This window comes from Austrofundulus limnaeus, unplaced genomic scaffold (genome assembly GCF_001266775.1).
Source record: "Austrofundulus limnaeus strain Quisiro unplaced genomic scaffold, Austrofundulus_limnaeus-1.0 Scaffold135, whole genome shotgun sequence".
In the NCBI taxonomy this organism is placed as follows: Eukaryota; Metazoa; Chordata; class Actinopteri; order Cyprinodontiformes; family Rivulidae; genus Austrofundulus; species Austrofundulus limnaeus.
The window spans coordinates 780,765-794,276 of NW_013952537.1; the positions used below are offsets into that span (position 1 = coordinate 780,765).

At 36.7% G+C, this 13,512-nt stretch overlaps 2 protein-coding genes across 2 annotated transcripts in view; both read right to left on the reverse strand.

The window, feature by feature from the left end:
- The window catches only part of LOC106522717 (axin-1), a 23,469-nt gene extending 20,441 nt beyond the window's left edge, over window positions 1-3,028 (reverse strand). The window contains exon 1 of the mRNA XM_014015850.1: window positions 2,856-3,028. The gene's annotated coding sequence lies outside the window, so the exon portion shown is untranslated. The remainder of the gene's footprint in view (window positions 1-2,855) is intronic.
- A 7,942-nt stretch (window positions 3,029-10,970) lies between these two features.
- LOC106522718 (THUMP domain-containing protein 1) lies at window positions 10,971-12,988 on the reverse strand (the record flags this gene model as incomplete). The annotated part of the gene is given in 4 exon segments (XM_014015851.1): window positions 10,971-12,193; window positions 12,306-12,468; window positions 12,638-12,723; window positions 12,814-12,988. Coding segments are annotated over 4 exon segments (984 nt in total), but the record flags the coding sequence as incomplete, so codon positions are not given.
- Between the last annotated feature and the right edge of the window lie 524 nt (window positions 12,989-13,512).

A 13,512-nucleotide genomic window follows, 5' to 3' on the forward strand; every position in this document is an offset into this window, starting at 1 on the left:
TAGTTGAATAGCCCTGATTTACCCTTTTATCACTATTACAAATGAGTCATGGTCGATATAAATTTGCCTTTTAAAAACACCATCTTCAGTGACAATGTGAAAACTGATATCTGCAGAGTGATTCAGATTAAATAAAAAATAATTCAAATAATGCAAAATAAATGACTGAATAAATACACCCCCATCCCCAACTTAACATTAGTATAGTACAAGTATCTTTGACTGTTTTGCATTACATAATTATTTGCATTAATATTCTGTTTAAGTTGTTTTCAACAGCTGCTAGCAGCACCTAGCTTTAGCACATCCAGTGATGCCCCAGGCACGTTTGACAGGAATATCACTATGTTTCTGCTGAAATACATGTATGTTGTGAAATCGACAGCAGTGTAAAAATTATCGCATGAACCACTGTAAAATTACTGACACTGAAGTTTGTTTAAAACAGAAGAAGTTCACTGTTTTGTCTTGGCAAGCTGTTTGAACCGGCTTTTCAATCTGGTCAGAACTACTGCATTAACAGCATTCCATTCATAGAGCTATTTACATTAATTGTTCATAACGTGTCCACATATTTTCACTCTAGAAGATCTGAACTATTTAAGGATTTATACAAACCAGGGCTGAGTAGTTTTATTCTTATAAAATATGGTCATATACAGATTTGTGGTCAATCAGAAATGAACAAAATCATGGTGCATAGTAAATAGGATTCTGACCATGGATAACTTTAACACATTATTTATTATAATTCTAAAACATACACTGAGGAATATAACAGTAGTTTACACCAGTCTCACAAAGAGACACATTTGGCATCTGTCATCCGGCATATAGTGTCTCGCAGACCTGCCTGTTATTTTCTTAGCATGTATTAAGCCATATGTCAACCAGCCTCACACTTTATTATACTATAATAAAGTGTGAGGTTGGTTGTACAGCACCACAACACCTGCACTCAAACTCAAAGCAGCTGATTATCCACTTCCATAGCACTAACATCTGAGCTTTTACTTGTCTAACATTTAAAAATGGCATAGAGAGCATCAACTCTACATCAGAAGGTCTTATATGTAGTTCATTATTGTGAATCACAGCCCTGCTCTTGCTCTGATGTCTCCACCAGGTTGAAAAAAAATGCTTCAAAATTAGACCTGAGGAGAAACTGGGGAGTTTAATCATCCAGGATGTGTTTGGTTTGTTCAAAATGTTTTGGTTTCAATCTAAAGTACGTTGGGTATCCAAATTATCCAGATGGTCCCTTTTCACTTAGGATATGTATTTTTAAATATAATAATATGTTTGAGTCTATTGTTCTGTTTATCTTTTTCTTCCATATGAGTCACTATGATTGGACTAATAAGCAGAAACGGTGGATRTTTGCTGCAGTGGTGACAGAACAATTAGTAAAACAAATGATTAGATGAGGCTGCCCTCATGATGCAAGCCCTCTTCAACTGCTGTCAACAATTTCATTTAAAGAATCCACAATTTTTAGTGAAGATACAAGTAGATTATTAATTCAGAAACCGAGCCAGCCTCCTCAGACGGGTCTTTATTTTTGTCAAACATCATGCTGGTCCAGCTCAGGGGTCTCTTTGTTCCAGCTGCCACAGCAGATTTGGGTGTCTGTACGGAGGCCTGTCAGAAACAAGCTTATCTCTTGGGGGCCTCCCAGCACAAAGACCTATTTAGATGCTCACAGCGAATGAAATCTTCATTATATACCTCTTGAAACAGAAACAGATCTTTTTTTTTTCTTTGGACACAAGTGGTTTTTTTTTTTTTTTTTTTTTGGTTATAAACAAAGTCTTAAAATACAGGACAGGAACCTGTGGACCTCATATGTTTGATATTTATTAAGCAGGGCGATTCTGACATGTCAGTTCGGTTTAACTCTACTATAAATTAAGACTTAAACATCATCACACATAAGTTAATCCACTGCTTCTMTACCCAAGTTTTTTTCCTCATTAGTTTTCCCTAAATGGTCTAATTAAGTTGTACGAATGGAGGAAATTATGAGTTGATATGATCAAGATATTCATCCATCTAATTATCATTTATCCATCCATCTATCCACCCATCTGCTGGTCTTTGCTAGTCATGCCTCTAGTAAGAGTGTCAGTATATCTGCCATGGCGTCCTGCTGATGTGTATTGTGATGGTGTTGAATACTCCAGCTACCAATATGGCTTGCACCAATACTGGATTAGCCACAGTGGATTAGCTGGCTGCCCTCCTGCTGCTTATTCAAATATTGTTTCACGTATTGTCATCATTGGGGCAGCACTCCGGCCCAGGAGCCTGCAAGCTACAGAATATTCTCAAAGCAAACCCAGCAAAAAATGTGGCTTCGAATTCCCCACAAAAGCAACTTATTTCATCTTTTAACAAATGTGCTCTTTGGGGGAATGAGGACTCGGTGGAATCGTCTGAGGGGTTTGGAGAGCATCTTTAACCTTGGACGGCATAAAAAAAAAAGACGATGGAAAGATGATGGTGAGCAAAACCCAAGCAAGGCCAAAAACAGGCATGAAAGCACGCCTTGATCTTTGATACATGGTGTTATTCTTTTTTTTTCCTCTCTCCTTTTCTTCCTTTCACCCTCACACATACACTTGGGAGTCAAGGCAATTGCTGTGCTGGCTTTGATGGCAAAGAGAGGCCTATATTAACAGCCAAAAGACCATGATGAAAGGGCTGAGAAAAAGAAGGGAAAATGGGTATAAAATGTGATATCAAAAAGGAACGGCAACTCATGGTAAATACATRGGATGGAGTGAGAGAAACCAGACATCGGGGTGTTGAGAGTTGAAGGTTTGACGGCAGCGGAGAAAAGGCGGAGGGCTTACCGTGTTAGCCTGGCGGCAGTGATGGCTGAGGTTGGCGTAGTGGTTCCAACATGTAATGTTGTTGGTCATCCTGTCAGGACAAATAAAGGGAATGCACTTGCTGCGTGAATTTGGTCCCTCCTGGTGATCCGGAGGTCTGGACGCCAGTGGACGTCCCATGGCAGAAGCAGTCGCCATCTTTGTCCTGTTGTTGTCTTGGATATCCTTTCTTGCGTCCTCATCCCTCCCTCTCCTCTTTGATCGTGCCTCCCTCCTCTGCCGTATGACATCATCACGCAGCGCTATCGACAAACATCAAAGAACCTCAGATGCTTGCCACCAGCGTTATGCGCCTGTCGGTCCGTGCATTTGAAGGAGGTGTAAACATGGGGCAAAAAAAAAGCAGTCCTGTAACCCCCCCTCATCCACTGCTCTCCTCTTTTTGTAAAGAGATGGTTTATTAGGCCGATACAAAACTATACACACACACACACCCACACCACCCAACTCTCAGACGGGTGTATCCCGAGGCCCCCTGCTGTGCCAGCAGTGTTTGATGATGTGTTTGAACAGCTTTATTCATTCCCAAATCCAAGTCTTTTTTTCTTTCAAACTGATTTCATCCTTTTTCTTCATCTCTCCAAGCTGTTGCAGCAAAGCAAARTTGTGTTTTTGGGTTTACTCTATGGCTTAAAAGACAATGCGCCCCTTGCACTGTCACCCCWCCTTAGTCCCACTTTTGACTCTCATCCCCTGCTTTCACTTGCCTCYTACAGCTGGTCCGTACCATTTCCAATCCTGTTAAAGCTGTATGTCCTCTTAAGGAAGCCCTTCTGTCTTTTTGACATCTGTCTGAAAACTACATGTTTTACTGTCACACACTGTGGCAGCTTCTGTCCACCCCAAGAAGCTCTTCCTCCAAAAAACACACTTAATTCCCAACAGAATGAGTAGCTTATGTCAAACAATAGGCAAAACATGATGTGATGAATGTCAACATGTAGAGAACAGGATTTTTTAGAACTGTACTGAAAAGTTAATAATAAAGTCATAGAAGTTACTTCATTTATGCCCCAAACAGCGCCGTTGGTTACATTGTTTTGCTTTTGCTTTATGTGTTCACAGACCCACAAAAATATTGTAATGAGCTAGAGAAGTTTACAATTTTTTGAAAGTGAACTCATGGGTATTAGGTAAGTCAAGTGGCGGTAGAATAACCCATCATTTCCACTTCACCAATCAGGACATTTCTTGTATTGTTCTATTTTTTATATTTTACTTTTCAAGGTGTGAAAATATGACCACAGTACATTCTGTTTTCTTCACAATGCTTTTATCTTTGCTAAGATTATCTTGATTTATTTATGCAGCATAAAATTTCTGATCAGCAAGCAGGTAACTAAATAAAAAGAAAGAAGATACTGGTGATAGTAAAACAAATTTAACTTCAGCTAATAGCAACATTTTTGTCATTTTAGCTAATTAGGTTTTCACCTTGATTTCTTTGTTATCGCCCAACTCCGTGAATCACTGGATGTTTTTAATTAAACTCTAAGAAATTGATCGTTAGATGTACATTTACAACTGATTCACTTTTGGAGTCAAACGGATTCATGATTGACCTTAGCAGACACAGAACTGACTGTAACTCAGAGAATTTTACAGATTTAGAGCTAAACTTTGGTGTGGTAGCAACTGTTAGTCATGCCCAATACATACTCCGATGGTTATAAAAACAACAACAACAACAAACATCCTCAAATACATTGCATACAAGTTGCAATTTCAGCAACATGACAGCTTAGCAGTTAGCTGCTTCACAGAAGGTCCTGGCTTCAAGCTATGGGTGAGTTTGCATGTTCTCATGTTTGCATGGGTTTTCTCCAGGTGCTGCAGGTGCTCCGGTTTCACCCCACAGACCAAAAAACATGCATGTTTATCCTTAAGACGCAGGCTTCCCTCAAAAAAAAAGAAATATGCAATCTCAGTTGGATTTTTCTGATTAAATAAAATATACTTTATTTTTAACGTTTTGTATTGAAAGGCTGTGCACATTTGCTGTTTATGTGGTTCACATCAAACAAATGTGTCTCCAAATAACAACTTTATGAGCACTTTTAATTGTTTTAGAGCTAGTCTGTATAGATAAATAGGTTGAATCACAGCTTCTTTCCTCAAGCTGTGAAAGCCATTAACCCCAGCCATCAGTCATCATGCATGGATTCTACTGCACATGTATAGATTATTTATTTATTTATTTATTTATTTATTTATTTATTTATTTATTTATTTATTTATTTATTTAATTTTTTTGTTATATTTTAAAAATTGCTGCCTGTGAGAGGATGCTAAACTGCATTTCACTGTTTTAACACTGTCCTTGAACATTGTTTTTATCAGCGACAATAAAGCTATTCTATTCTATTCTATTCTATTCTATTCTATAAAATGTTACTTTTCAAATCAGACATTTATCTTTTAGCTAAGCAAAGCAGAACAGCTTAAATTAACCAAGCATAAGCAAAGCCAAATCAGTGCAGTAACATATTTTTGTCATATATCATATGTTMTGTTACACAATAATGTTTCTCCCTGTGTTTTTTTTTATATGTACAGCACTTTGGTCGGTGGGTGTAGTCCTTTAAARCTGTTATGGTAAATAAAGTTGAGTGAAAATATTCTCCATGTATGATTGAGCTTTATACAGTATAATAAACTAATCTTTCAGGTCTCAGTGATCTGCTTTGTCTCCATCACCAGTTAGACATGAAGATCACGTCCAAGTTGCGTCTCTTTGTCTCTTCGCTTTCCTCGTTTCTATTCATGYTGTCACTTTGCAAGCTGCCTGCTGATTCTCTGCCCCCACATGGCCTCCCCTGTCTAACAAATTGTCAAGGTTCTTGTTACAATCATGTTTAAAATGTGTCTCCTTACAGCAAAAGCTCTTCATTTAAAAGTAAAACACCCTCACCAGGAAGACTTAGCATTCCAGTTAAAATCAAGCGTTCCTTTTTTTTTTCACCTTATCCACCTACAAATTGCATAAACACTCATTTACATTCAAAAAGCATCTCCATCCTACGTATTATGAAAACTCATTTCACTGCTTCTCAAGAAAAAATAAAACAACTTAAATGTTTTCTTTTTTTAACACAAATTACTTTCCATAATCCCAATCAACCAAACCCGTGCTGATTACTTGCCTTCAGGGGAAAACAACCAGAATAGTTTTGAATCAAYGTGAATGCTGTTGGCCTACCTGTAGGACTGTTGGGGGCAACAGCTAATAGCAGTGAGCTGACAGGCTGTGGAGGGTTGATAAGCATTTTCTCATTGTTCCACAGAGCCGGCTGCCGCACATGGAATACTCAGACAGCCACACAAAAGTCCACTCTGCCATATTTGGGAAAACAACAGATGATAATGGACAAATCATCTGTTTTTATATGACAAAAGACAAGCATCTGGAAAACTGACACACATGCATGAGTTGGTGGACAATAGCTTTGCATTAATACAGCAGTTTGGCAGGAGTCAAAATGCATTTTTTTTTTTTTTTGCAGAACTCAGTGGTTATTTTTGTGGATGTAATTTTTTATCTGGCAAATACCACTGTYGGGGTCTTTTAGTCAGTCTTCGTCCATGAGTAAGGACTGAGCAAGATGCCAAAAAAAGAAAAATAAAGTAAGAAAAATAACAGCGCTATACTGTAGTTGTTTCCTCGCTACTTTTACTGATGACTCTCCTGTTTCCTTCTTGTGGCTGGATAAAACAACAGTATGTGGAACAAAAGAATAATTCAGCACAATWTAAATTGAGTCTATAATAAAAATAATGATTATAATTACTAATAATAAAATAACTAACAGTGTAATATGTAAAGAGAATACTGTTCATAAGGCAAGTTAAACTTCCATAATGGGACACTTTAGATCTTTTAAAGGAACGTGGTTGTAAACAATATCTTACTTGTTGGGGATAAGGGGGGGTGTAAATCCACAGCTTTATCACAATATGATCTATTAATTTGTTTGGATGACAATATGATGTTTCTCAATATCACAAAGTCTGCTATGATATGATTTTGATTCAATTCAATTCAAAAGTCTGCGATCAATACGATGTATTACGCTCACCTATTGCAATCAATTGTGTTAAATGGGCTTAAAATGTCATTTTACATCAGACATATAATAATGATATGGATTGATGTTTTGGCTTTGCCTTGATGTATTTGAATCATTGATCATTTAATTAATATATTGACGTGGATTGATGTGTTGTTACAACCCTAAAGACAGTACCTCAATGATCAGAGTTACTTTGGAGAAACAGATTTTCATTCTGACCAGATTGACAAGCTAATGGCTAATCTGAGCGGGACCAAAGTGGATTTCTTCTGTCCTAAAACACCTCATTTATTTAACATTTCATTGCATTTTGTGAAGATTTTTACACGTCACTTTTTTAAATAAATGATATAAAATTGCCCCAGGCTGCATCAAAAGTGCCACAGACCAAATATCATGTAAATAATTTTAAGACGTCTATGAATGTGTGATGTTTGGAAGTATAAAAATCACATTTTGGTTGTGTTTTCGACAATCCAAACAGATGGGTAGATGTTTCCCAGAATACACACTGATTTTTATTAGACTTCAAATGCCAAAACTTTAAATTTAAAGCTCTTATCAAAACTGCAAAGCTGTGTACTAATGTTTACCTTGGAAAGGTAGAAATGGTAGCAGAAATTCTATTTAAAGGTCCTGTCTCACTATAACATTTTAGACAACTTATGAAATTTTTAAATGTCTAAATTACTAATAAAAGTTATATATTATATATTACAGTATGTACATGCCTAAAAGAGGCTTCCAGTTGATTTTTTAAATCAATCTTCAACGTAGATGTCGTGAAATGTTTTATAAATTGGCATAAGTTGTCTAAAACTTTTTAGTGTGAAAATAAAGAAATCTTGCTCTCAAATTGAAAACAACCTTGAGTTATGACAGGACTTAAAATGCAGATATCTCACAAACAGGACTGCATCGAAAGAGAAATAAACTTAGAAAAATTATCATCTACAAAGTTTATTAAAATACTTACAGTGCTAAAGWTTGTCCTTGAATTTTGGTCAGTGCATTTGCAGTTTCCGGTGTTTTCATTTCAACCTACAATAKGTTCAGATTAATGTTATATATTTATACTGTAAACCAGTTGAGCTGTCATATTTTASCAAGTGGACTGGTTGAGTGCTTTGTATGTTTGGTTAAAAAAACAGTTTAATAACAGGTATATAAGCTACCAATCAAAGTACAACGCTTGAGTTCGAGGGGCTTCATGGTTAATTCACGCATGTAAGAAAAGGTCAAATAACACCTGCAACCCTCGATGAGGTCTGAAACCCTGAGACGTGGCGTGCTCCTTCTGCGAGGAAAGAACGAATGCTGCAGTTGTGAGGTTTGAGGCTATTGTCTGGTTGAAGTGAAACAAATGAGACCCCGGAGAGCTCCACTTAGCTGCTCATAAAGGTCAGATATGGAATCACACCAGTGGATGCTAATCCTGACCCCTCCTGGGACGGTGTGCACGTGGGCCTGTGGATGTGATTGTTTCACACGACCAGTGACATTTAAACCTGAATGAGAGTCCAATCCTGTGTGGCACAGCACTGCATGTGTGTGTGTGTGAGAGAGAGATACACACCTTTGAATGGAAACCAGTGGGCTTTAGTGCCCACTGTGGTTTAATTAGAAATAACCTTGAGGGCAATTAAAACATCAGAGGCTACTTTTAAATGGAATAATTTTAGATAATAATAGTCTCCTTTTATTATCATGCACCTGGCTGAACATTCAAACTGTTTTTAAATTACCTAAATACTTTAATTTCCTCCAAWTGCTATAAAACGTTTTCAATAAGTGCATTCATTACCAGTAATACTAATAATGAAAAACTCATAGGAAGTTGTATTTGAATGTTCTTTATTTGCATCAGCAACATGAGAAATGTAGCATACATAATAATAAGGAAACATTGCGTGTTGGTCATTACACAGACTAGTTACACAGTTTAATTGGTATTTTTCTAATAATAAACAGCAGCAAACTGAAACCCTCTCCTTCAGGTTAGAGCTGCAGGCTTGTCAGCAGGTCTCTGAGCCACCTGAGAGCCAGAGATGGCGGTGCAATTTGTGACTTTCAGCAGAACGCGACGAAGATAACGACTGGTGGGTCGCAGCGGCAGCTCGGCCCGAGTGTAATGAGCAGAAACAGCAAACCACAAATTAGTGAATGTGTGTGTGACAGACAGAAAACAAGAACTGGAGGGTCCTTATTATAATTAATTACAACCATCCAGTTCAGGCAACACACTACTGTTAAGTTAGGCATTTCTCAGTCTGTCTTCACCGAAGACATTTAGTTTTGTGTTGATAAAAATCTAAAAACAAAAATGTAATATGGTAGTCTCTGCACATTCAGAAATATGTGTGAATATTGCAGCTTAAACCATACGACAAGACTTGAACATAAGATGTTTCACAACCTCTTGTAAACAATCCAAACACACGCAGAAAGAATCGTCGTTCTGGTAACCGAGTACTTAAAAATGACCTCTTTTAACCATGCCTGTAGATTCAAACCTATTCCAACTTTTTAAAATGTATTTCAATTCCTTCATTATCAAAGGAGTTGCCCCATGAGCAAATTATTAAAGAAATGTCAACTTAAAGACTTCCTGTACCAGAAAGCATGAATTTCATCTGGTTTATGTTTCAGTTTGATACAAAATTAAGGGCATTATATTTCAAATGTAGATAAAAATCTATTACACACACACACACACACACACACACACACACACACACACACACACACACACATGTGTGTGTATATATATATATATATATATATATATATATATATCAGCAGTGGTGGTCAGAGTAAAAATAATACATTAGAAACATTTGAATATTCTGCATTTATTATTCTGTGTGAGTGATTAAAGCTATAGTTCAACTCTTTTGAGGTGTGGTTATGTGAAAGTTACAAACAGTATCTTACCTGTTGTATATGGCTTTTTGAATAACCTTGGTTTTACGGTTTTTTCTTCTTTTGTTTTATGACCGGATTGTTGAGTTTACGGCTAGTCTGAGGCAACCCTCATGCAGACTAGCCAGTAGCTCATCTATCCGGTCAGAATGAAGTTTAATTTTTTTTTCAAACTKTGCCCATCCAAAGAGCCACCTACAACAGGTAAGATATTAATTGTCCATAACTTTTCCACAAAACTATCAGTTTGGTGGGATCTTGTTTTATTTGGAATGTGTTGTTGATTTATTGCTTTGCTGATCATTTCTTTGTTCTTATGTCTAAAGCTGTGCCTGGTTCTTTCTTTGCAGTGAAAACAGGGTGGCCTGTAAATATTTACCACAATTTTATATGTTTGCATTGTCCTTTGGCTGAATAAAAGGAATTCAAAATAAATTTATTATTTGGTGAATTACTGCTCAGAGTGGTGTCATTTAATATTTTATAGATTGTGTGGTATTATTGGGTACAATTGTGCCAAATCTTTATTTTAGGATTTATAAAAAATAATTATGTATTAAAACCTCAACTTAATTCTATGAAACAGCTTTGCTTTCCTGCATCAGGCACAGGGGGCATTGAATCTGTGCAGCGTACACTGAAATCTCAAGACTATCAAGGCATTCTGGAGAGAAATGTGCTGCCCAGTGTTAGAAAGCTTAGTCCTCCAACAGGATAATGACCCCAAAAACACACAACTAAAGACACCCAAGAATGGATCAGAATCAAACATTGGACTTTTCTGAACAGTCTGAGTCCTGATCTAAATTCAAGCATCTGTGGAAGGAGCTGAAACATGGCGTCTGAAGAAGGCACCCTTCAAATCAGAGACAACTGAAGCAGTTTGCCCATAGAGTGGGACAAGATACTGCACCTGTGGACAGGTGCAAAGTCTCACTGACAAATAAGGAAATCATTTGATTGCAGTGATTGCCTCAAAAGGTTGCGCAACAAATACTAAGAAACAGAAAGCATAAATTTTGTCCAGACCTGTTTCATTAGTTTGATTTTTTTTAAACTGTTGAATCACAATTCAAAAACAATGTTTGATTTTCTTTGGTTCATTTTTATTTATTATAACTTTTGTCAGTTTCAAGTTATTTCAGTGACCATTGTGGGTTTCTCAGTCATTAGGGTACCAACAATATTGTCCACATGTAAAATATTTAGATACATATAATTTTCCTTCAGCTTAAAAATGCTAAAACCAGCAAACACAAAGGAAATCAGTCAAAATATTTTAATTGAGGAGTTAAGGAAACATCTACAAAAACAAACATCCCAAATAATCAGAACAAAACTCTCAAAAAGAAATAAAGATTTCTATTCTCTACCAGCTAAATGACAGATATCTCCCTTATATTTAATGTTGTTCATTTGTTGTGTAAAAATGTCAAAACTAGGATAATACCAACATTAAAATTCACATTTAACATAAAAASCACCATTTGTGCGTTAAGAGTCCTGGTTCAAGATGTTGATATTTTTCTTTATTTATAAAAACTAGTTTCTGTAATGGACAGCTGTCTTTGGTTTCAAGTGAATCTTCTCTTTGTAGGTTTATACAAAACAAAACAAAACAAAACAAAAACATTAAATTACATCAGGATCTTTTTGACCATTTAGCTAGTTTTGAAAGCAAAACTTTATGTTGTGACCATAAAAAAAATTAGATCACGTCTAGTCTGATCTCTTAATATGTAAGCTATTACTCCCCATCACCTTCATCTTTTTCAACCTCTTCATCTTCATTTTCACCCATGTTAGCCTCACATTCACTTTTATTAACATCCTCATCTTCACCTTCCCCCTTAACATCATCTTCACCTTCTCTCCTAACATCATCATCTTCACCTTCCCCCTTAACATCATCTTCACCTTCTCTCCTAACATCATCATCTTCACCTTCTCTCCTAACATCATCATCTTCATCTTCTCTCTTATTAACCTCCTCACTTTGAGCTTCAACTTTACCCTCCTCATTGTCCTGTGATTCGGCTTTGCCCTCATTCTCCTCCGTTTTGCCCCGTTCTACACCTCCCTCTCCCTGTTTTTCTTTGCTCTCTGCAACGCTCCCATCCGTTTTTGTCGTGGTCCCATCAGTGTCGGGTCCATCTTTTACGATTTCAAAAACATTGTACTTCCTGAACAGTTTATAGTCTTTAACCACACCGATGCAACACACATTCTTGATGATCTCCACAACCACTACGAACTCGGGGTCCACCAGATTCGCCCTGTTTTGGTAGTTCAGCTTCCCCAAAACACCTAAATGTGGTGGGAAAAAAAATAAACATGTTAGTTTTCTTCATAATGAGCGCAACAATCATGCACGACACAGGTTCGGGTCACTTTTCCCTACAGTGTGAACGAAGGCTACCTGCAATGTTTTTAATGATTTCTTCTCTCTTGTGCTGGTTGTTGTTGCGAGCCTTGTAGGCGACTTTAAACGTTGCACAGTTTGGAGCTTTAAACCAAGGTTCCAGGAATGTGGTCATAAATTTCAGTATATCTTCCTCATAAGGCCTGCATGTTCCCATGACCTGGAGCAGACAAAAAGAGGACGATGTGAGAACAGTTTTTATTTCAAAGCCACACAAGTTAACATGCAGCTAACAGAATGATTCATCACCCCTCGACTTAGTGTGTGTTCTAAAACTACAAAGTTAGAACAAAAGAAACAAAGTTAGCCTGTAATAAATCTTATCTTACCGGCAACATGCGAAGGATCAAACGTGACTTTTTCTGCTTGGTGGTATGGAGATCACTCATAATGTAATGAATCAATCTRTCAGGCTCTAGGAGAGAAAGAGAGATAAATTTAAAAAAAAAAGGTTTATCACAATAACATAAAATACTCATCCTGCTGTCAGTTTTAAAAGCCTTACCTATATTTCGAGTTCTGATGAAGATGACATTGTACGCGCCGCTCTCGATGACCTGGAAGCGCCTCTCCTGATCCGTTTTGTGTGCTTTCAGTTGAGCAACTTCATTCTTCAGGGCAACGTCCACATCTTCTTCTTCACTCTCACATTGTTCACTGTGTCCAAAGTGATCCGGAAACTGTCATTCAAAGTGGCATGCTATGAATATCAATTTGAAATAAAACTGCAAACTTCTGCTCCTGTTGCACGTCAGGAAACCAAACTAATTTTAGGATTACATCCAAAAATAAATAAATAAACAAATAACTAAATAAATAAATAAAATTCATGGCTAAATGCAGTCATTCACTTAAAATAATTATTCAATCCAATTTAAATTTTTATGCAAAAAATACGTTAAGATTCTGAAAAAAACATACATTTAAGTGCAGCATCATGCACGAGATAAAACAAAGACCATTTAAAATATTATTCAGACTGAATCAGCCATTGATTAACACCTAAAGTAGGTCAGACCAGCCAGAATAAGAAGTGTGTGTGTGTGTGTGTATATATATATATATATATATATATATATATATATATCAGCAGTGGTGGTCAGAGTAAAAATAATACATTAGAAACATTTGAATATTCTGCATTTATTATTCTGTGTGAGTGATTAAAGCTATAGTTCAACTCTTTTGAGGTGTGGTTATGTGA